Here is a 24,368-nt window from a genome sequence, read left to right as displayed (position 1 = left end):
TTCTATCTACTCTTGCCACCACAACCCTAGAACAAAAGGCCATCTTCTTTTACTTAACCGACTATAGTAGCCAACTGATTAGTCTTCTGGCCTCTGCCCTGGCTCTCTTACTATCCATTTGCTACGCAGTAGCCGGTCATCTTCAACATGCAGACCTGATTATGTCACTTCTGTGCTGTTCATGTTTCTCTCAGAATGAAAACCAAAATCCTTAACTGACCCATAAGACAAGCATGGTCTGGCCCTTGCTGACCTCTCCAGTCTTGTCCTCCACCTCTCTATCCACATTGACCTTCTCTCATGTGCCCTCAGTGCCTTTGCACATGCTATTCCTTTTGCCTAGCATCCTGCCAAGTCACCCTCCCAACCCTTCACCTGCTTAGCACCTATTCAATCTGTTCTGTTTACCTGTTGATGCATCACAAACTGCCCTCAGACTTAGCAGCTTAAAACAATGAATATCTTACTCGTTCACAATGTGGGAGTTAGAAATTTGGGCAGGCTTCTGAGTGATTTTTCTGGTCCTCATGGCATCAATTGAGGTCACTTGGTGGTATTAAGCTGATGCATGGGCTAGTCTAGAGGTTCCCTGTCCAATTCAGTAGCCCCTAGCCACATGAAGCTACTGACCACTTGAAAGCTAGCTCATCTTAATTGAGATTTGTTATAAGTATAAAATACCCACAAGATTTTGAAGATTTAGTACAGAAAAATGAATGTAAAATATCCATTAATAATTTTTATGTTGATCACATGTTGAGATTATAATATTAGGTATATTGGATTAAATAAAATATATTATTAAAATTAATTTCACCTATTTCTTGTTCAATTTTTTGATGTGGCTACTAGAAATTTTCAAATTACATATGTGGCTTGCATTATATTTCTGTTGGACAGTGCTGATGTAGAGCAAGGATAAAGTATTTTTTTCTATAAAAGGCCAGATAGAAAATATTTTCAGCTTTGCAGGCCGTATGGTCTGGGTCACCACTACTCAATTCTACCACTGTAGTGCAAAAGCAGTCATAGATAATTAAATAAATGGGTATGGCTGCAGTCCAACAAAACTTTATTTGTAAAAATAGGTGGTAGCCTGATTTGGTCTTGAGTCTGTAGTTTGCTGACCTCTGATCTAGAGGATTCAAGGTTTTATTCACGTGTCTGGTGACTTGGCAGAGATGGCTGGAAGGCTGGGTTCAGTTGGGACTGTTGACTCAAACACCTACCCGTGGCCTCTCCAGCATGGTGGTCTCAGTAGTGGGACACCTTACATGGTAGCTCAGAGCCCCAGAAAGAGTATTCCAAGAAGGACAGAAGCTGCAAGGCTTCTTTTTTGACCTAGCCTCAGAAATCCTAAACATCCCTTCTAGGGCACTGTACTGGTCAAACAAGCCTCTAAGGCCAGCGCAGACTCAAGGAGAGGAGATTAGCAAAGAATATGTGTCCACCTTTATTCTACCACATCACTCTTCAGGTCTCAGTTTAGACTAGACCTAATATGGACCCACAAAGTATCCTGAACCTCTCCTCTGTAGCACTTGTCATCGCTGCAATTTTACATTTCTTTGTATGAACACTATCCTGCTCCTCTACTAAACTGTAGCAGCCACGTAAAGAGGAGTCCTTTCTGGCTTTGCTTGTCATTATATCCCCGGCACCTAGCACAAGGCCCGGCTCCATCCATATCTGTTCAATGAATGAAGGACATTAGGGCACAGCTTTTCAGCCAAGTAAATGTACAAATATGTATCCCACATTTCTCAGTCACTCTCAAGCATACCATGAGACACCTTGTCAGAAGTTAACATTCAGACAGTCAGTTCCCACCAACCTTCTTATTTTGCAGTTCAGAAACTTCATAAAAAAGGAAATAAGCCTACCGTATGACTCCCAAGGGGCTCAGAGGTAATCATAGCTGCTTTAAAGGCAGAGCTGCAGGTTCTGGTGCCCTGAGAAGTGATTCACACAGTGTCTCGCCCCGAGGCCAGCAAGGCGCCCGGGCGGCCTCGGCTCCCTCTTGACCTTCACTCTCTTCTCACCCGGCGGCAGTGCCCGGCCAGCACGCCTGGCTTGCCCAGTCACAGCATGAGCTGGCAGAAGGCAAAGGCCCGCAGCCTGAGCACCGGGCTGAGGCCGACCTAGTCCTCCCTCCGTGGAGGCTGTGGCTTCCCTTGCTTCGCTCTGAGCGAGGACTCTCTTATGTGCCGGGAGGAGATAAATGAGTTCACCTTCCGCACTGGCCTGGAGCTTGAATGGTAGCTATTTGTGGACATTCTGGTTTTCTTTTTAGTGCTTGGTCAGGGACCAAGGGCTGCACATCTTTAAACTCCCCCACAGCCTCGAGAACAAGCCTGACACTGAGTAAATTCAGTACATGTTTGCGTGAGACAGTCTCAATGAACAACCTTCCTCAGACACCAGCAAACCTATCAGCATTTTTCCTGGTCCCCTGATCACCACTAATATTCTAGACAAACTTGTGAAATAGGGAACTTTTTTTGTTGCTCCCCAACTTCTGCCTTGGAATCCTTCTGTCACGTCCTGAGTCATCATATCCGTAGTCCCCTGTGCCACCCCGTGGCTGGCCACCACTGTATGCCGTGTCCCTGCACGCTGCCTTTTGCCTGAACCAGCTCCCATATCCTCCGACAGACCTGAGATAAAAAAGAGCTCTTCTTAATCCCCTCCTTTTTCTGCCCCGGTACTTATAGTTCCCAGAGCTCTTCCAGGTGAGGCTTAGCTGAAACACATCACGTGTGTCTGGAGGTCAGCTGAGGCCAGGAAACGGATTACCTGCCCAGGGTGGGAGTGGAGAGGAAGCAATCTCAGCCTGGCATGGATGGGGTGCTCAAGCAATGTTTGTGGACCGGATGGCCGCTCAGGAGAGAAACTTCCCTGATACACAGGAACACTTATGGCTCCTCCCTACCCCCAGCCCCGCCTGTCCCTCTGAGTGTCACACTCTGATACCAGGAGCCACCAACACACCTGGCCCTGCGGATGTGCTGCTTCCCTGTTACCCTGAGAGTGGGTAGAACTGGAATCCATTTCACTCGCTCCTACAGCACATCCGAAACCAGCTGGCGCTTTTAAAGGAACTACGCCAGGGATAAAAAGAACACAGTGAGTGACGGACAGAAACTAAATTTCTGGTGGTGAGCAAGCTGTAGTGTATACTGAAGTGGAAACATAATGTTGTCTACATGAAACTTACATAATGTTATAAACCAGTGTTACCTCAAAAAAATTTAAAAAGAATGCAGGGAGGCTGTGCGGGTTGAAATCTGAACTCTATCATTTATGATAGAGTGAATGTTCCGGGTGGCTAGGAACAGTCCCGCTCTGAAACTCCATTCCTTCACGTGTAACACGGGGAGAATTGATCTCCCACTGTTGTCAGGTGTAATAATACAGTCATTTAGCCAACTCTCACTCACGTCCGATGACGGTCAGGTATGTAAAGTAAGGGAAAGTAGTGTCTGGTGGGTGATTTTCTTTGGTTTCTGAAGTGAACCTCCAGTTAAGTGGAAGCTACTTGTTCTAGGCTTTTGACCAGTTCACCCACCTACAGACTTTACTCTGCTTGTAGCTGCCAGAAATCTCCTCTCAAAGAATCCCCCCTGTAAATTCTTAGGTTCTTTCCTCTCCCATTCCCCTTTTTGCTCTCTCCCTCCAAAAGCTAGAGTTTCTACTTCTTAGGACCTCTGGAAAAAGCAGTGACACGTAGTTGTGGTTAAGAGTTCATTGCACTGGGAGCAGTGACATTTCTGCTCTGCTTCAGAGCTGATGACATTGAAGAAAACTGGCTTCCTAGTTCAAGCCTCCACCCTCACACACACTCCATGGCTAGAGTTGAGAGACATTTTTCACATGGGGCATTTATAGTGTATAAAAGAGAATGATGTCAATCTCAAGTGTTTTAGCCCTGTATTTTGAGAGGGTCACTGATAAAGGAAGTGTCTAAAGTGTTGGCCACGATGGTGTGTAGTCTCCAAATTAATGTTAGTAAAGTTTACTAGCAATATCATTTCTGGGCCAGGATTTTGAGGACAAACTTGATCTCTATCCCCCAGTTCTGTGAAGGGCTTGGATAGAAGTGTGTTAGGCTTATTCTGCATATTTTGAAAGAACAACAGCAGTATGAATGAGGGGAAGTTAAGGAGAAGCAGCTTCTCACTCAGGGGAAGAAAGAGTTTCCAAACAGAGAAGTCAAAAATGATGCTGACTTCCTTCTCATACCCAGTACCCCTCCCCACTATGTGAATTACAGGGACCACCCGTCCAAGATTTCCCAGGCCCATACCAATTTCATGTAATTATTTAAATTAAAGGTGATATGTTACATTTGTAGTGAAATATAATTTTGATTGTATTTCCCTGTTGGACACATCACCCAGGGGAAAAAACTCTTTGATTACGCCAAGCACACTGATACTTGGTTTGCAAACAATGGGAGATTTTTACACTAAGTGGGAGTTCAGACTCAAAGGGTTCCCAAAGCTGGTACAAGAGTGTAAAGCAATTATATCCCAATAAAGAGCTTAAAAAAAAAGGGTTCCCAGTCCTCAGATTCTATGATAAATGGGATGATGGTGGTGATTTAGGATGAGGAAGTACACAGGAATCAAATAGAGAACTCCTTTACCATATGATCCAGCAATCCCACTCCTGGCCATATATCTGGAGAAAACTCTAATTTGAAAAGATGCACTCCAGTGTTCATAGCAGCACTGTTTACAATAGGCAAAACATGAAAGCAACCTAAATGTTCATTAACAGACGAATGGATAAAGCAGATGTGGTACATATATACAATGGACTATTACTCAGCCATAAAAAAGAAGGAAATAATGCCATTTGCAACAAGATGGATGGACCTAGAGATTATCATAGTAAGTAAAGTAAGTCAGACAAATATCATATGATATCACTTATATGTGAAATCTAAAAAAAAAATGATACAAATCAACTTATTTACAAGACAGAAATAGACTCGCAAACATAGAAAACAAACTTATGGTTACCAAAGGGGGAAGGAGGTGGGCAGGGATAAATTAGGAGTTTGGGATTAGCAGATACAAACTACTATATACAAAATAGATAAATAACAAGCTCCACTGTATAGCACAAAGAACTATATTCAATATCTTGTAATAAGCTATATTGGAAAATAATCTGAAAAAGAATATGTATATGTATATATAATTGAATCACTTTGCTGCACACCAGAAATTAACACAACATCATAAATCAACTATACTTCAATTAAAAAAATAAAGAACTCTTATTCCAGACTCTACCACTGAGTGGTGTCAGCTTTGGCCCAACAGATAACACCCGAGTTCTGAAACCTACTGAAATCCCTGGAAGGAGGGCAGAGCGACTGGGAGACAGTGTGAGGTGCATAGACTGAACACCTACCACGTGCTTCAGCAATTGAATATATTTGCAACTTACTGGCACAAAGCACTAATTTTCTAATTGGTTAGTAATGAGCACTGATTTTTTAAATATAAACGATTTCCTACTAATCAATAAAAGGCCAAAGACCCAAATTAACAGTAGGTGGAAGAAATGTACAGATAGGGAACAGGAAATATTCTCTCTCATACGTTTGAAAGCATGTTCATACCCAAAAGAAATTCATTTTACAATTGTAGTGAGAACTACCACACACCCGTTAGGGTAGGTACTAAAGAAAAAAATACAGAAAATAGCAAGTGTTGGCGAGGATGTGGAGAATTGGAACTCTGTGCACAGTGAATGAGAATGTAAAATGGCACCACCGCTCATGAGAAACAGTATGGCAGCTCCCCCAAAAATTAAAAATAGAATTACCATATGATCCCTTAATTCCTCTTTCGAGTATATACCCAAAAGAAATGAAAGCAAGGTCTTGAAGAGATGTTTGCACATGTATGATCACAGCATTACTCACAACAGCCAAAAGGAGTAAGCTACTCAGATGTCCATCAATAGTTGAATGGATAAACGAAATGTGACATATATATACGATGGAATATTTTCGGCCTTAAAAATGAAGGAAAGTCTGACACATGCTACAACAAGGATGACCCTTGAATACATTACGTTAAATGAAATAAGCCAGATATACTAAAAGACAAACACTGTACGATTCCATTTATGCGAGGTACCTAGAGTAGTCAAATTCATGGAGACAGAAAGTAGAATGATGGTTTCCAGGGACAGAGGGGTGGGGGAGAGTGTGGAGTTAGTGTTTAATGGGTACAGAGTTTAAGTTTTGCAAGATGAAAGGAGTTCTGGAGATGGGTGGTGGTGATGGTTGCACAATAATGTGAATGTATTTAATACCACTGTACACTTAAAAAAATGAGTAAGATGGTAAATGTTATGTGTATTTCATGAAAACAAAAATATAATTTTCAAAAATTACGCGATGTCATTTTAACCTTCCCTATTGGTAAAGATTACAAATTAGAAATCTTTGTTGGCAAAAGCTACATGAAAACAAGCACACTCAAGTTTTGTTGGTGGGAGTATAGACATATAGTTTTAGGGGAGAAAAATTTTTCAATACCTGTGAAGATTGAAATTGCAATTACCCTCTGACCTTTTGCTCCAGCCATTCTGCTTCTAGGAATACAGCTTACTCTCGCATATGTGATTTGGCATATGAGCAAAGTTTTTCATTGCAGCAGAAGATTGGAAAAACCTAAATGTCTATTGATAGGGGCTGGTAAAGTAAATTACTGCCATTCAATAGAATACACCAGAATAACATGCAACTGTTAGAATGAGGATACTCAGTACGTGCAGATACAGAACAGTCTCCAAGGGAGTGGTGAGGGTGCAAAACCACATTATAGTATGCTAATGTTTGTGTTTTAAAATAAAATGAAAAACAAAAATATGGGTCTATGCTTTCCTTTCATTTTGCCTAAAACAACTGCAAGCAGAGGCAGGGTAACAGTGATCACTGCAGTTATTTCTACGGGGGAAAATCAGACTGCCAGGGGACAGGGCTGGGAGGGAGTTCCTTCCACTATTTGTCACCTTTACATTTTAAATGTAGTACCATATGCAAGTATGATCTGTTGAATTTTTTTAATTAAAAAGGAGAGGTTATAGTCCAGAAGGGAAGCAACATAGACACTTCTGGCCGAAAGCCGTGTGCTGGGTGCTATAGGAAAAGAAAGGAAGGGTGTCTAGCATAGCCCAAAGGCATCAGGGATGGCTTCTAGACAAATCACCCCCAAGGAAGAAAGTTCTGCTATTGGATCAGGAATAGTTGTGCACTTTTGCCTGAGCATTGGTATGTTTTTATCTCATGGACAGATCTGAAAATTAATTCACCAAATTAGGTTTTCCTTTTCCCTTTGGCTGTTAAAAAGCTACAAGCCAAATTTGTGACCTGCACTATGCAAAGTGGGCAGATGTCTATAGTAAGCATTCAGCACTGGCCTTGTACTTGGATCCATTTTATATTCCCACGTTTGGTTTGCTTTTCCCCTGTTTGTAATGTTGGTCATCTTTCCTATTCTATGCTCCGCTGTAAGCCACTCTACAGCCTTTTTGGTCTAAGTTGGGAAAAGTGGGTGAATGAAGAAAGATGAAGGGCGGGAGAGGAAAAAAGAGAGGACGGAGGTTATAGAGCAACGTCTGTCATTTTCTTTGGCTCCATCATGCAGGTGAAGCGGACGCTCTAGGGCAGTGCTTCTCAAAGCGGGGTCCTCAGACTGCTGTCACCTGTGAGTTTGTCAGTCACTGGTTTCACTCAGTCTACTAAATCAGCATCTCTGTGGACAAGGCTCAGGAAACTGCTTTAATATGCCCCCCAGGTGATTTTTATGCACATTAAAGTTTGAAAACCACAGGGAAGCCAAAGAAAAGTTGATTTCTAAACATAAATACTTCTATTTGCCCCGCCATACCCGTTTCTTGGTCAAGAGAAGGAACGCTAGCTACTGCAGCAAACAACGTCCGAAATTTCATTAGCTTAACACAATAAACTTTTATTTTTTGCTCATGTCACAGCCCAATATAGATCCCTGTGGGGGTGTTCGGAGCTGTTTTATTAATTTGTTCAGCAAACCAGCTTCTTTCATAGTGAGGCGTTGCCATCTTCTAGGCCCCTGGACTCCTCCTCTGGATCTTCTGCATCCAAGAAGGCAGGGGAAGGAGGCGACAGAGAGGCTCTAGAGCCCCTGTATCTGGAAGCAACACCCATCTTTCATGCCCACAATTCCATTGGCCGAAAACTGGTCACATGGCCCACCTAACGAGGGGGTGGGGCACTGGGAAATAGGGCGTGTATCATCTCTACCACACCCGTGGGCCCAAGTGAATTTCAAACTCCACTTGTCATATTTTGGTTTTCGGTTTTGTTTTCTAATCAAACTTTATCTTTTTTGTTTTGAACTCCAGCACTATGGGACTGGGAACCACTGTCGTTGTGATGGCCCTCCTGCTCTCTGGTAAGCACCCCTTTGGCTTTATAAAGTCCTAGAATCCTCCCACTGTCTGCTGATGAACCAGCCGGGGCTTCAGACTTCATGAGTTTTTCTCAGTTTCTAGTCAGCGTTCACAATACCACAAGCAACAAAGACTTTCATGAGAAGAAGGAAGTATCACAGTCAAGAACAGGTATCTCAGCTGATGGCAGGCCCAGCCTGAGATGGAGCCCTACACCTTCTGCCATCTCACACCTGCGGTCCTGGATGCACAGAGGAGGGTAGACTGGCCTGTCCAGCGGTGCCAGGGAGCTGGGGAAGGTCCCTACGTGCCTGAGGCTTAACTCTTCTGCTCCTCCGTTCCCACTTCCGGCATTCTCCCACTTTTAGGAAATGGCTGACTGGCTTCTAAAAAGTCTCCTTCCACTAGCGACCATTGGTTTCCTCATTCCCTACCTCCCCTCACCCCTCCACTGCCCTCCCCATCAGCTCACGCCCACAGATCATAGCTGGCACTGATTACTGGGAGGATCAAGAAACTCAGCCCTGCTACCACCTGCTTCAGTGAACCTCAGCTAATCGTATCAGCTGACTGACTGTCAAACTAAAGGGCTAAGTTTCAGGGCTCCTCACCTCCACAGTTCTTTCCAAGCCCCTCCAAGACCCCAGGAGGAGCCCTAACAGTGTGGTCATGTGTCTTAAGCCTTAGTAAAATTTTCATTAGTAAGATATTTTAACCACAATACGTTAAGACCGCTGTCTCTTCCCACTGCGACTTTTCGACTTTTCTCTCCATCACATCCCTGTGGATATTGAGTGGTGTTGTCGTGGCCCTGGGGTACTTTGTTTAGTGTTCTGCATTCCTTTGCTTAAAGAGCTCTCCCGTCCCAAAGACATTTTAGAAGTGTCAGGCCTCACAAAACTCGGGTCTTCCCTGGTCCCTGCTCTCTCTGAGTTTCCGTTTCATCAGTAAACTGGGGTTGGCTGAGCTTCCTGCCGCCCATCCTGTGACTGGGTGCCTTCAGTTTCTCCGGGCCATCCCCTTCCTGCTGCTTGTTTTCCCACCCTCAGCACTGAGCGGGGAGGCATCCGGTCCTGGTGTGGGGCAGGCAGGGAGGGGGAGCCCCGCCGGCTGTTTGGCTACAGCAGCGCACAGGCTGCCCCTGACTCACTGGCCTGGCCACGAGCTCACCTCCTCCCGATAGCCACACACCAGGCCCTTGACCACGCGTCCTCATCCCTGACGTGGGTGAAAGGAGTCAGGCTACTAGGAAGAGATGCTCCCGCAGATTTATGCCGCGTGGGACAGAACGTTTGTGATGTGTTTTCTGCTTAACACCTTGGAGCTTCTTAAATCTGTGCTATAGATGTGCTACCTGATCTATAGATGCACTAACTGATGACTTTGCTGACTTGGGTCATAATAGCAGCTTCCACCTCCCAGGGCCCAATATGACCTGCTACTTTAGTTCTTAGGGAGGGAGAAGGTATGTGTGAGCAAGAACAAGAGAGAAAGGGGTTAAAACGAAGCTTTGGAGAACGTTACCCATCAAGAACCCCTTCCCATTCCACTTCTTATTTTATTTATTTGACAGATACACAGATGTAGCACTTACTTTGTGCCAGGTGCTGTTCTAAGCATTTTATAAACATTAACTCAAACATCATCTTAACTCTCTGGTTTAGGTCTTGTTACGATTCCCATTTTACAGATCTGCAAACTAACGCCCAGAGAGGTTAAGCAATTTGCCTAAGACAACATTGCTAATGAGGGGCAGAGCTTGCGTTCCTACCCAGGGATACAGATCCAACATCTGTTCACTTCACCTTGATGTTACGCTGTTTCTGCTAACTCTTGCTAGGGAATGCTCCATTGTACTAGGCTTTGTCCTTTGGGGACTCAAACAGCTTTGACAGATAATGTGTCTTCTGCCTTAGCCAAGTTCACAAGTTCTCTACCAGGTACATCCTCTACCTTCCCTGCAGCTGACACCTTAGCTGTCCCTACAGCTTGAGCCCTGGCCCTTCTCCTACAGTGACCAGCCCAGCTCTTATGACTTGGGAGAAAGAAAGAAAAGTGGCCTGGAAACTTTCTGGCTCTGCACATGAAAAGTGAGAATAAAACTGAGAAACCTTATCAAAACTGAGTCCAGGTGTCGCTTTTGCCCTTGCCTTGCATTTGAAACTGCTTAGACACTTCCTAAGCTCTGAAAAGAGAGTTATCAATACTGAAACTTTAAAAATAACTCCCCTAAATGGAAGTCATTTAAGCTTCATGGTGGTGAGAGAATAGTGGTTATATTTTTGGCAGTACAAATTTAAAGTTGGACAGGAATATGGTGACACCTGATTGGAAAATAACATTGCCGAAACTTCACACACGATTAAAGATAACAAAACAGATTTCAGTCTTTTTTAAAGAATGAAAAAGAATCCACTTGAATTTTATTTTTCTTCTCAGGGCACATGTCTACTTACTGGGCTGGCAAGCAGTGACCTGCCCACAGGCAGGCATCCAAAGAGAGAAAGGAGATGCAATTGACCCAGAAAATCCACAGCAAAAATGCTGGGCTGAATAATTCATTTGACAGCAGAGATAAAACAGTATAGTGAAATAATTCTGTTTCTCTTTTTCCCCCCATATGTTTTGTGTCCTCGCCTAGTCATGGAAATCAGACATTGTAGTCGATGCCCTTGCCATGAGGCGAAAATTGAATGAGAGTTTAAAACCTAAAAGGGCAAGAGGGCAGCCATGGCCTGGCAGAATTAGATTGTGATTTGTGCTTTGTATTCATAAGGCTGAAGGAATGTTGAAGTGCCACTTGCAAAGGCACCTCTCACGGTCTAGTTCTGTTCACTGCTATCTCAGCACTTCCAGTAATATTCAAAGCTGGAGTCAGAGTAGTATTTGGGAAATCAGTAGCTCACACATCAGGAGGAAGTTTCTTCCTAGTTTGACTTTTTATGCTCTCTTATTGTCTGGGGGTTTTCTGGGTCCTAAGGCTTCTCATTTCTCTTGAACAATACCTCTGGTTCAATGAATGTACCCGGAGTATAGTTGGGGGTCTTCCTTCACTTTAAGGTTTACAGAAAATTGGCTCAAACCTTCATTTCACATCTTGTGTAAAGGTCTACTGTTTCCCCCCAGATTTTTGCAGGTTCCTACACGGGTGGTTGCATGAGGATTCTGTTTATGTGGTCACTTTGTCTCCCACTTCCTGTTGCTGTTGCCAGTGGTCCCTGTAATCACAGAGGTGAATAGATAGTTCAGACCTAATTCCCAAATTCCCAAAGAATTGTCCCGGAGTCGAATAGTTCCCCTATTGGAGTCGCTCACTTTGAAATAGATGTACGCTCCCCAGTAGGGAGTATCTTACTTCTAAAGTAGTGGGTCACTTTAGTAGAGTATTTAGTTGGTTCCAGAGAGGCTGGGCTGTCAGACAAGTTAATGTAGTGGAAGCTGGTCACTGAATAGGGTAAGTACAGGGATGACTGGGAGCAAAAGTGAAATTTGTAGGGAACAGAGAGGCTTCGATGGCAAACAGACTGCTCTGGGAAGGAGCAAGAATTTGAGAGACTGCCGCTTATTTTTTCTACGCGAGAGATCTTAATACCATTTCCAGAGTATGCAACTCGGGATTTTGGCCCCCTCGGTACTGTTGAGATTTACGGAAACAGAAACACTTTTAGCCCTTCCCTTGTAGCCATTGCCAGTCAAAGGGCCAAGTTCCAGGACCTCAAAATTATGAAAATCTTTTCAACACCCTCTAAGGGTATTTACCCTTTCTTGGTTTCATTTTCTCTCTTTCTTTCATTCATTCTCCCTATAGATGTCTCTATTGAAAGGTATTCAACTCCCTCCACTGTTTAAAAATCACTCCTCTGGTCCTTACTACAATGTAACAGACAAGAGAGTAAAAATAGCTTTATATATTGTGACCACAATATATGTGCAAATCCCTGAATATGGTTTACTCAATGTTATTTCATACATACTTTGTCCAGTTTCTAAACTCTTTTCATTTTTATAATTTTTGAAATTGTATTAGTCCAGTGAGTTGAAATGCTGTAGTTTGCTTTATTTTTATGTCTGTGTGTTTTATTCATTCAGAAGTTATCGCCCCATTGTCTTCTTTGGTTTATGGCTGCTAAGGAGCTTTCATTCTAATTGGGATCGTTTTATAGGTATTCTTTCTTCATTTTTTTTAAATGAAAAGATTCAATTCAATTCTTCTTCTTTGTAAACTTGAAAAATACTTTATGCTTTTTGTTTAGCAGCTTCACCACAGTATATCTAGGTATGGATTTATACTGTCATTTATCTTACCTGATACTGAGAATGCACTTTTGATCTGACGACTTGCATCTTTTTCCATTTTAAATAGTCACAATGTTTATCTCTTTGAATATTATTTCTCTACCATTCCTCCCATTCTCTTCTTCTAGAAATTACTTGAGCTTCTCAGACTAACTCCTCTGGACTCTTATCCTGTGCTTCCACATCTTTCTTTCCTTCTGTCTCTGTGCAGCACACCAGGGAAGGATCGGGTGCATCAGCACAGACATGGCAGGGAGCCCCGAACAGAAGGCTCCAGCAGTTTCATGGACCCTGAGGAGAGGTGGACGGGAAGCATGAGGGGGAAGGGCTGAGAGTGGAATTACTGAGTCAGCTGGGGAAAAGTAAGTCTGCGTGGGGAAAGTGTCTCCAAGGTCCTCCTTCCCTCCTACCATAAGGTGACCTCAGCAGAGGCATCTGAAGAAGAGCTCTGCCCAGGGCCCCAAATAAAGAAACTGAGGAACAAAGAGTGTGACTGGCTGGTGATGGGGGTGAGTCCTTGACTGCAACTCCCTTCAGAGACTGCAATGTCTTCTTGGCTGTGCAACAAGACTGAAGTGGGAAGGCCTTGAGATAGAGTGTGCCTGGCCTTCTGGAGGAATGGCAAGGAAGCAAGTATGGCTAGGGCAGAGTAAGTGAAGGGAAGAGATCTGAAAGGTACCAGGGGCAGGATGAAGGATCATGGGAAGGATTAGTAGGTCACGGGAAGGATCGGGGGCACAGTTCTCAGTGTGATGGGAAAGGATTTGGGTCTAATTTTCAGAGTGATGGGAAGTCATCGAGACTTTTGAACAGGAGGGTTATACCATCCGAGACATATTTTTAAGCATCAATTGGGCTTAAGGAATTAGATCTGGGGACAAGGGTAGAAGTAGGGAGATCAGTTAGGAGGCAGTTGCAACTATCCAATCAAGAGGTAGTGGAGGCTTGGCCTAGGGCAGTATCTGCAGATACAGTGGGAAATATTCCAAGTTATAATATATCCCTGTGAGATGAGAGAATTGATGGAGTGGTGGTAGGAGAAAGAATGAAATGAAAAGATAAGAGATGGTGGGCACAAGGTGAGATGCTTGATATTGAGAGTTTTTAGGAGGTACAATGGTAACAATAGGGTCCAGGGTCTGGTCCAGGGAGGAGATGGCTGGGGCAGAGTGGACGACAAGGTACTGGAGGAAAAGAGCACAAGTAAGTGAGAGGCTGGGCTGTGTGCAAGAGGCTGAAATCACCTAGGCAAGGGCAGTGATGGAGGAGTCAGGTGCTCAGATCTTCAGTGAATAAGGGGGTGCCTAGGAGGAGATGGATAATAAGAGCAATGAGGGGCCATTGGTAGTGTACTCTGATGGCTTGGGCTTCCCAGGAGCTGAGCTTTTTTGACATGTAATGTGTTTTACATTTTACATTTACATTCTACATTATATGATGCTTTATATATTTTAATAGATCATATTTCATATAATATATAGTATAGTTATATATTTTATAAAATATATAGATATTATATATCTATAATATATAAATATACATAATTGTATATCTATTATATTTATATCTATAGTGGTATCCATGGTGAGCATGAGATCAAAGCAAAGCTAGTCTTAACAGAAACATCATCATCACCATGAAAACTCCTGGAGAACCATCCCTGCCCTAGTCACCACTTAAGGAGTGATGAGAGAAAGCTGACCAGGATGTCAGAGATTGGGAAAGAATAGAGTTTCAAGAAAGAGAGACGGCCACCAGTGTGGTGGCCAACAGCGAGGCGTTCAACAGCGTGGTCAGATGAGATGAGGTCTGAAATGTGTTCTGCGTTTGGCAGTGGGGAGAAGACGTGACAACATTCGCCAGGGAAGTTTCAGCAGAGAGGTGGGAACAGAGGCTGGGGGTGAAGGCAGCAATCACAGCTTACTCTTTCAGAGAGTTGACTCTAAGAGAAAGAGAAACGAAAAGCAGTAGCAGACAGTACTGCTGAAGTCACTGCTGTGAGGAAGGGAGAGGGTGGTGAGCAGCGTGAGTAGCCCAGAGGCCAAGTTGCGTAGAACTAGAGACTACAGATGTGTAATGTCACCCGTCTGATCAACAGAATAATTTCCTCCAGCAGTGCTCATTCAGTCGTAAGAACAGATATGTAGATCGAAAGTAGATTGTTCTTGGGATGAAATCTGCACAAAGGGGCAAGTTGATTGACGTTGCTTGCAAGAGAATGATTGAAAAAATATATATACTACCACTGTGCTATCCAATATGATAGCACCAGCCACACGTGGCTCTTTAAATTTAAATTAGTTAAAATTAAATAAGATGAAAATTCAGTGTCTCAGTCACGCTAGCTACCTATTAAGAGAGTGCTTTTGGAAAGCACTGCATTATAGGGTCTAGACTGGATAGAGTTCAGGTCTTGATAAAGTTGAAGAACAGAAGTAGGTAGAGTAGTCCAGAGCAAATCTTGGAGGAAGATATCTTGTGGACAGGGATTGGTACATTGAGGTTTAAGATTCTAGGGGCAGAGATGTTCTTGGTGATAAGGTTTAGGATTATGTCATGGGAAAGGGGCTGCTGAAATAGCCTGTGGACGAAGGTCTTTGAAGTGGGAAAGATCAAAGAACTTTGAGCAAAGTTGTTGGTAAACTCATCCATGCCAGAGTCACCCAATTTGATAGGAATAACTGATTGGAAAGAAAGACCTTGCATCTAACGCCAAAAATCTTCAGTGAGCAAGGAAGTGGTGACAAATGATTAGCAGCTAACAGCAGTGAGAAAGGAGAACACCTCAAAAGGGGAAGAGTGTTGCTCAAGGTTCCCGTGACATGTGATAAAACAAGCAATGGCTGGGGGCATGTGGTTTTCTTTGGGTTCGGCCAGACTTCAATGAAAGCACAACCTTGGGGAAAACATTTGAGGAAGAGATTGAAGACATTCAGGAGTTTATTACAATGGAATGAGGCTTCCAGAGGGCCTGGTAAAGCTTTGGAGGAAGTTTAGTAAAAGAAGGGAAGTTCGTGAGTACAGATAAGCACAGTAATATGAGAAGGAGATGACCTTAGAATACATAAGGCATGCACTTGGGGTAATAGCTGGGGAACACTGAAGTCGCAGGTGGGGTCAGAGACCTCACAGGGTTAGAAGGTTGTAGTTTTTGTGTGGCGGCTAAACAATATGTTGCTGATGAAATCCTCACGTATCCTTTGAAAGAAATGTCTCCAACTGATTAGGGAGGTGTCTAGGTGGACTGAGTGCCTGGCTCCTAATATCATCAGAGCAACCAGGTATAACTAGAAATGGTCATATAACCATTTCTATGACTCAAGTGCTAGGAAAGACAGAGAATCTCAGTGCTTACCCTCCAGTGGAGCCCAGCAAGTCCAGTTGCTAGGTGGCCTAAGGTTTGGGGACAGAACAGGGGAGGCCTGAAGGCACTTAAAGAAAACAGACTTTGAGGTAAATCATCCCCATGTCGTCAGAGAGGCGATTAGCATGTGTAGCTATGAGTGATGCCATGGAAACAGTGGTTGGTGAGGAGCTATGGGGTGTTAGTTGTGAAATACTTTCAGTTCCACTCAGAACGGACTTCAGAGTGATTTCCACCCCAGCGTGAGGAGAGAGGGTTGGGGAGGGATGGATGGAAACAAATTTTTCCTGTTTCGTCATCTCTCTTTGCCACTCTGGAGACAGAGATAGAAATACTCTATTGCAGCTTTTCAAACTGGAGGTCTATTAAAAATGCACATTCTGACTCAGAAGTTCTGGCACGGGGCCAGGGATTCTGCATTTCTGACCAGCCCCTGGGAGATGCTGATGTCTTTAGAACACAGACCACACTTTCAGTTGGTAGGCGAGAGGGGAGAAGTGAGATGGGTGGAAGAAAAATTCCTTATAATCTTTGGGAGAGGGAGACTGGGTCTTGGACCCATCTGTGAGTGGAGAGAGTGGGTGGGCAGGAGAAAAGGTACTGTGAGGCTCTGTAGAGAAGCAACCCTAAATCAGGAAAACAGAAGAAGCCAAAGGCAAAGTCATTTCCAGGCCAGAGGTGCTGTTGCTGAGTAATAACATAATGGTGACTGTTAACTGGCAGAATTTTCAACTATGTGTTTGGTTTCTCGACTCTGTCATCTGCTCTACATCATACAGCAAATTAGTGATAAAATCAGCATGAGTTTCGCCAGAGATAGTTGCTAGAAGCTTTTACAGCAGGTGGCACCCTTACGTTATCAATCAGAGTTTAGCAAAGGAATAGCAGCACCACAGGAGTGCCTGGTAAGGTAGTTACTGAACACAGTAAATCTTCTTTAGGTCCCCCTTTCACCGTTCCAGGTACCCAGGTAGATTTTCCCACCTCTCTCCAGTATGCAAGTGCATCTTGTACAGAGACTGTACTTTCTACTTTCAAGGGCTTCACAAGGTTCTAGTGAGTGTAATGCAATAGGCAGTGACTGAAACTTGTGCCGACTCTCACTGATGCCTGGAGTCCCTTCCCGTAGAGTCCAGGGCCACCCCCACGCAGCCACCCCTTTGATTATGGTTCTCACTGGGCCACTCTGCACACAGTTCAATTTTGCCAAGTGCAAGTCACTGTTCTTTCTCTTCTACTTCCTCTTAGAAGAGAAACCCATTGATCAGATCCATTTAATTTTCTCCTACCACCCCTCAAAGAACACCTCAAATAATTCCTCTCATCTCCCTCACCAGCCTACTTCTTCTTTCCTCTTTAATGTCAACATCCCTTTACTGAAGTCTAGAATGATGAGGCTTTATTTAGAACCCATCCTAACTCCCTCCCTAAGGTAGCATCTAACTTCATATTAACTAAGAAACAGCATTTCTCCCCTAACCCTGCACTTCTCACTCACCACTACTTAATTTCTTGGCCAGGTCTCAAGTAATTCTGTGATCCAGAATAGGTCCTACAAAAATCCTATAATCAGTCACATTTAAGGAGTTAGGAGACCCAAATTCCTCCACAAACCCCAGTATACCCTCAGGGATGAAAGCCTTTCTCTGAACTCTCCCAGCACATTCTCCAGAGGTTGAAACAGTTTGCAAAAGCAATGGAGCCTGAGGATCTCCCTGGTGGTGCAGTGGTTAAGAATCCACCTGCCAATTCAGGGGACACGGGTTTGATCCCTGGTCCAGGAAGATCCTACATGCCGCAACGAAGCCCTTGTGCCACAACTACTGAAGCCCACATGCCTAGGGCCTGTGCTCCGCGACAAGAGAAGCCACCGCAATGAGAAGCCCACGCACAGTAACAAAGAGTAGCCCCCGCTCGCCAAAATTAGAGGAAGCCCGCGTGCAGCAATGAAGACCCAATGCAGCCAATAAATAAATAAATAAATACACTTTAAAAATTAATAAATAAAATAAAGTGAAATCCATGCCCCTCCCTTAAAAAAAAAAAAAAGCAATGCATCCTGGGGAGAGCAAGTTTGTGGTAACTGGGGATTCCCCGATACTCCAAAAGTACATCCTCATCTTCCCATCTATGATTCATTTCCAGCATTTCATTCATGTCCCTTAAATGGTCTTTGACCACCACAATCCCAAAACAACCATCATTTCTGCCCAGTTCTGTTTCTGATCTCTGAAAGAGCTTAGAGAGGTCGCAGAATAGAGGCCTTGGTTGACCATTTGTGTCATTTCCAAACTGTCTTATATCCCTGGGAGAGCTGGCCATGAGAGCAGCGGTCGTGAGGGAAACTCTATAAAGGGAACTGTTTGAATTTCAAAGATATTATTCACTGTGACCCCCAGCTGCCAAGGCACAAGGAAAGGAGGGATATCAGATTTGTTACCATGATCAGCAAACTTTGCACCACAGCAGGCCAAGGAATAAGGGGATGGCAAGAGGAGGGGGAGCTTTTGGTCCCGGTGAAGAAGTACTGGAGGCTGTGACAGCTACAGTGAAGAGCATCAATACTCAGATTATAGGAAGGTAACCAATGGGTGAGTGCGTGGTCTAATCTGCTGGTTTTCCCTGTTCTGGGATTTTAATTCACAGAACCATAGCACTGGAGAGAATCTTGGAACATTCAGTCCACCCCTTCATTAAACAGATGAGGAAACTGAGCCTCTTAGGAGTTGCAGTGAGTCGGTCAGCAGTAGACTGAGGACCAACACCCCTTCCTTCCTCCACATGCTAGTGTGTGCACACAGTTCCAGAGTTTAACATCTACTTCTTGAAGATCATTACTGATAAGACAGCATCTGGGGATTGTATACATGTTTCTTTCTTTTTTCCCTCTTGTGTCGCCTTCCCCAGTGTCCACCTTTCCTTTTTCAGGTGCTGCCTCCCTGAAAAGCCAGGCGTTTTTCAGCGAGACTGGAGACCTGCCCTGCCATTTTTCAAACCCTCAAAACCTAAGCCTGGATGATCTGGTAATATTTTGGCAGGACCAGAATAAGCTGGTTCTCTATGAGCTGTACAGAGGCCAAGAGAAGCCTCACAATGTTCATTCCAAGTATATAGGCCGCACGAGCTTTGACCAGGACAACTGGACCCTGCGACTCCACAACGTTCAGATCAAGGACAAGGGCTCATATCAGTGTTTCATCCATTATAAAGGGCCCCAAGGGCTGATTCCCATCCACCAGATGAGTTCTGACCTGTCAGTGCTGGGTATGTATCCAATAGCATGTTGACATCCGGGGCCTTTTCAGATGAGACTGCAGTAGGTTGGGGAGGGGCCACCTCGAGAGACAGGCAGAGGGCTGCCAATTTTGGAAAGCCCATTTGAGGCGAATGCGGGGCTTGGGAGTAGGGAACTAAAAGTCCTGTGTACTTTTTATAGTTTACTTCTGAAGGATCTGTAAGAATGTGCTTTGGGGACCGAATAGAGATAACTAAACCGAGGTAACATGGCTAAGTGAAAACCTTGGGTGATTTGGCCATTATTAAGTTTATATGAACCACACGGGTCTCAAATCTCCTTTACGTTCATTTTCTCCTTTAGTCCAAGAGCTGTCACCCACTAAATCTTTGCCTGGAGCCCCTACCGAGGGTGACAGCTGGCTGACCTGGGATTCCCCTTCAGCCTCCTGGAGGCTGCTTATGACTTGTTTGCTGCCCAACCAGGAGCCCACTAGACAGGAGGGAAAAAACCCAAGGCACACGATCCAAAAGCTGACAAACCAGCTTCCCTTGTTTTTCCAGGCCTTGAAAAACCTAAATGTCACTACAGATTTTTTAAAATTAAAATACCGTAAAATTAATTATTCTTATTTTGGTGTACGGTTCTATTAACTTGAACTTATTTATAGATTTATGTAACAAGCAATATAAATAGGATACACATCATATTCATCACCCTAAAAAAATTCCCATGCTATGCCCTTATAGTCATACCCTCTCTGTACCCGTAACCCCTGTTTTGCATCCTATAGTCTTGTCTTTGGGTGACTGTCACATAAGTGAAGTCATACAGTGTGTTACCTTTTAAGACCAACTTCTTTCATTTGGCGGAATGCCTTTGAGTGTCATCCAAGTTGTTGCATGCACCAAAAGTCTGTTCCTTCTTATTACTAAGTAGCATTTTTGTTTATCCACTCAACCCGTGGAAGGACAATGGGTTGTTTTCAGTGTGGAGCTATTATGAATACAATTGCTGTAAACATTCATACACACGTTTTTGTGTAAACATACATTTTCATTTCTCTAGGGTATACACCCAGGTGTGGGATTACTAGATCCAGATTAATTATTGTTAATGAGGTTTAAAGTAGGTAGCACCATGGCAATCTACCTCCTACAGGCCACATCATGTACAAGCAGAGTGCTTAAGTAGTGGGTTGATATAGCAAAACTTGTGAAGATAGCATACAAATCACTGAAGTTTTAGAAACAATATACTGAATTATAAATTAGTATATAGAACCTGCACCTGCTAGTGACTAGAGAAGAAGAGCAAGGGATTTGGTTGGCAGAAGAGGCTAGCCCTCCAGTTGCTCAGAGAGCACCTCCTTGACTGGGGTAAGCCGGAAGTAAGCATGGTGGCCCCAAACTCCATACCTGAAAAATAAATATGGGCTCATCGTGTGGCTCTCACCATGGCTGAGGCCCACCATTTAGACTCCCTGAGGCTGCCAGGTGTGCCCCCGGGGAGTTCCCAGGGTACTTAGTCATTTGCTGTTCCCTTCTAGACACATCTAAATTTAAACTGATTTCTTTTCTTTTCTGTGTGTGTGTGTGTGTGTGTGTTTATTTCTATTCTGCCTTCAGCTAACTTCAGTCAACCGGAAATAAATCTAATTGCTAATCAAACAGAAAATCCTAACATCATAAATTTGACCTGCTCATCTACACAAGGTTACCCAGAACCTCAGAGGATGTATATAAGGCTAGAAACTAACAATTCAGCTACTGAGCACGAGGCTGTCATGAAGAAATCTCAAAATAATCACACAGAACTATACAACGTTTCTATCAGCATGTCTTTTTCCATCCCTCCTGAAACAAATGTGACCATCTTCTGTATCCTGCAGCTTAACCCAATGAAGACATTGCTTTTCTCCTCACCTTATAATATAGGTAAGCCTGCTTCCCCAGACTGTGGCTTTTATCAGGTGTTATACAGAGATGGGTAAGAAAGATCATCCAACGTCCCCTGCTTGCCAGAACACCTCCAACTGGACCATGTTATGATACAGTCAGGAAGGACCCAGACAGAGGGCTCCTGTTTCATCTGAGCGCTGCAGGGTCCAGGAGGCTACCAACCTGTGCTGCACTTGAGGAAGCCTGTTCTTAGCCCTGACACTGGCCCAGTCTTTTGGGCTACCTTTGCATAGAAGATTCTGAAGTTTAGGTCAGAAAATGCAAGATTTCTCCAGGCTAGAATTCTTTCATTCATTAAAACACACACACACACACACACACACACACACACACATACATATAGCACTTGTTATGAGTACAGATATTGTTGGTTGCAGAGGAGAAAACCAAAAGGTGTAAGACATGCTCTCTGCCCTTAGGGACCTTCTAATAGAATCAGAACTCCATGATGCACACACATGATAAACCGGATTTTAAAAAGATGCAATTAGAATCTAAATTATACCCTAAGGAAATACACAACTAAATCTAAAAACAAGAGTGACTAGTAATAAGATTTATAGATATTCAGAGATAGGCAAGCTCCTTGAGGGTCAGGAAGGCTTCCTAAAGGAAATGGGGCCTTATGTTACCATAACAGAAATAATTGGGCTTTATAAGAGTGTTAAAGAAATGACAGGTACTCAAACTTGTGGTGACTTCTGAAAATTTCTGAAAGAATTCAGGTTTTGGAGGTGAGAGGGCCACAGTTGATTAGTAATATCTGCCGTGGGCATAGTCCTCCGTACACATATGTCAAGGAAACACTCAGAAGCAGAAATGCTTGTGGCATGTTGACAGCACGCGGGCCAGTCCCACTGGAGAAGGGGGTTGACACTAAGCAGTGTCCCCTGATAGGCGCTTGCCGTTTTAAAGTCCTGGCTTTGCCCCGGAATGCGTCCACATTTGAGACCCCGGTTTTGAGGAGCCGTGACTGCAAGATTCTCTCCTGGAATGAGAGCACTCTGCACCCACCCTGCCCTGGACACGGCTTGCTCTGATCCTGACCCCTCCCCCACCCGTCTGCCTTCTGTTTGCCTCGGCCCCTCCTCCAGCTCTGGCCCCTTGGTGTGCCACCTCCTAAAGCATCCAGTCAGCCCCTTGCTCCATCGTCTGGCTTTCATGCCTCCCCTCTCCTGGCGTTTCATTCTTCACACATAACCTGGCCTCCTGATGCATTCCTGTGGACCCTGGGGCCCGTCCCCCCCAGCCAGCTTAGCCGTACCCGTGAGCCAGTCGCCTCAGCTGGTGCTGATTTCCTTCTGATCAGGCCTCTCCAACTCTTGGCAGTTCAGTAAATGGTGAGGTCACCCCGCCTGTCCTGGTTGCTTCTACTGTAGCCTCTCTTGGCCTGACAGAAACGTCTCCCACGCTGTCCTAAAATTTTGCACCTTCTTGGAGCTGCCAACATCACCACACATGACATGCCCTGGGGCTCTCTGCCATGACTCCCACAGGAACAGGGCCTTGCCACCACCGCTGCCCCAACGTGGCTCACCTTTCTGCTATTTCTCAACTGCCAAAACCCTCCTAGCTGCCATCATCTTCAGAAATGTTTCAGCTCTAGCTCCTTCAGGAAGATGGGGCTTGCCTCCCTGGGTCCCTGTTCTATGGCTAGATCAGAGATAGGTTAGGTCCTGCATCAAGGAACCTTTTGGGGAATCAAAAGGTAGCATCCTCCATGTTCACAAGTATTACCCTCCTTTACTGGGATGCCAAACAGGCTCAAGTGAGATTAAACTAGGACAGACTCAAAAAGTGTTGAATGTGGCCTTCAGTGCCAACAACTCCTTTTCTTAAGGTCCCAGGAACAGGGCCTGCGTCCACAAACTGCCCCTAAGCTAATGGGGAGTCAGCTGGTCCTACTCTCCTGTCATTTGAGATTAACTACCAAACCTGTTCCCGTAAATGCCTATAAAATTGGCCACTCAGCTCTAATTTTCCCCCCAAAGCCCATTTTTTAACTGCTTGGAAATTTAGGAGTCCTTGTGCAAAGAAGTATGTCCTGACTCCCCCGGAACTGACTCTGGCCCTGATTCCTCAGGGCATGAAGAGAGATCTAAAGTTTTCCAGTAGGTGAGACATGCTGAAAGCCATGCTTAAGGAAGTCCACTGAGACATCAGGGGGGAAAACAACAAAACTGGAGATAGGAAGCCTGTGAGGAGGCTGTTATGTGTGTCCAGTGAGAGGTGTCTGGAGCCTGATCTAAAAGTGATAGTTGGTGGAGGAATTACTATAAGGGAAACTTCAAGACCTGAGGCCTGATCACATAGGGGGCTGAGGAAGCAGGACGCTGCCCAAATGACTATACCTTCAGAGCCTCAGTGCAGGTACGTCACCCAGATCCCCGGACCAAGGGCCAAGTTGACCCTCTTCTTCTAACTCACAGTCATTGTCACCCCAGCCTCTGGGAAGGGAAGGCAGGGCAGCTCCGTCCAGGCATTTGGCGAGAGTCACTGGCTTTGTTCTCAGTCAGCTGTTGAGGCCCTGAGACTGGGATTTTCTATGGCCCAAATCATGTGGATTTCAGGCTCCTCTGGCAGTAGAGCCCTGTGGAGATGCCGGCATGTACATAAAGAGAAGAGCTGTCATTATAAAGTTTTTATAATCAACCTTCCTGGCTGATTGAAAACTTGGGTTCATTTTTAGATGCAAAGCCACCTGTGCCAAGCCCCCCTGTCCCAGACCACATCCTCTGGATTGCGGCTCTACTTGTAACATTGGTCGTTGTGTGTGGGATGGTGTTCTTTCTAACACTAAAGAAAAGGAAGAAGAAGCAGCCTGGCCCCTCTAATGAATGTGGTGAGTCAGTGCTTGTCCTCTCTGCAGATCGCCACTTTGCAGCTAACGTCGCAATCAGCTGCCTTCTGGAGCTTGTTGGCTGAGCCCAGGCTGGCAAAAAGTCAGCAAGCGTTTGGAGGAAGAGGTCAGGGTTTGGAGCCCATAGAGATGGGACTCAGCGGCTCACAAGGTTGCTCTGGATTTCCGGGAGAGGCAACATTTCTGACGGAAGGT

The 24,368-nt window shown here is 44.5% G+C and overlaps 1 protein-coding gene across 4 annotated transcripts in view; it reads left to right on the top strand.

Annotated features, from left to right (window-relative positions):
• Positions 1-24,368, top strand: part of CD86 (CD86 molecule) — a 57,744-nt gene that overhangs the window by 24,800 nt on the left and 8,576 nt on the right. For 3 of the 4 annotated variants that reach the window (XM_057697942.1, XM_057697943.1, XM_057697944.1), the window contains exons 2-5: positions 8,410-8,459; positions 19,046-19,381; positions 20,981-21,289; positions 24,003-24,155. In XM_057697942.1, the coding sequence (XP_057553925.1) occupies positions 8,410-8,459; positions 19,046-19,381; positions 20,981-21,289; positions 24,003-24,155 (848 nt within the window). The remainder of the gene's footprint in view (positions 1-8,409; positions 8,460-19,045; positions 19,382-20,980; positions 21,290-24,002; positions 24,156-24,368) is intronic. The other variant, XM_057697945.1, reaches the window with a different exon arrangement.

The sequence above is a fragment of the Hippopotamus amphibius genome, chromosome 10 (assembly GCF_030028045.1).
Source record: "Hippopotamus amphibius kiboko isolate mHipAmp2 chromosome 10, mHipAmp2.hap2, whole genome shotgun sequence".
Lineage (NCBI taxonomy): Eukaryota > Metazoa > Chordata > Mammalia > Artiodactyla > Hippopotamidae > Hippopotamus > Hippopotamus amphibius.
This window is presented reverse-complemented; position numbering and strand designations above follow the sequence as displayed.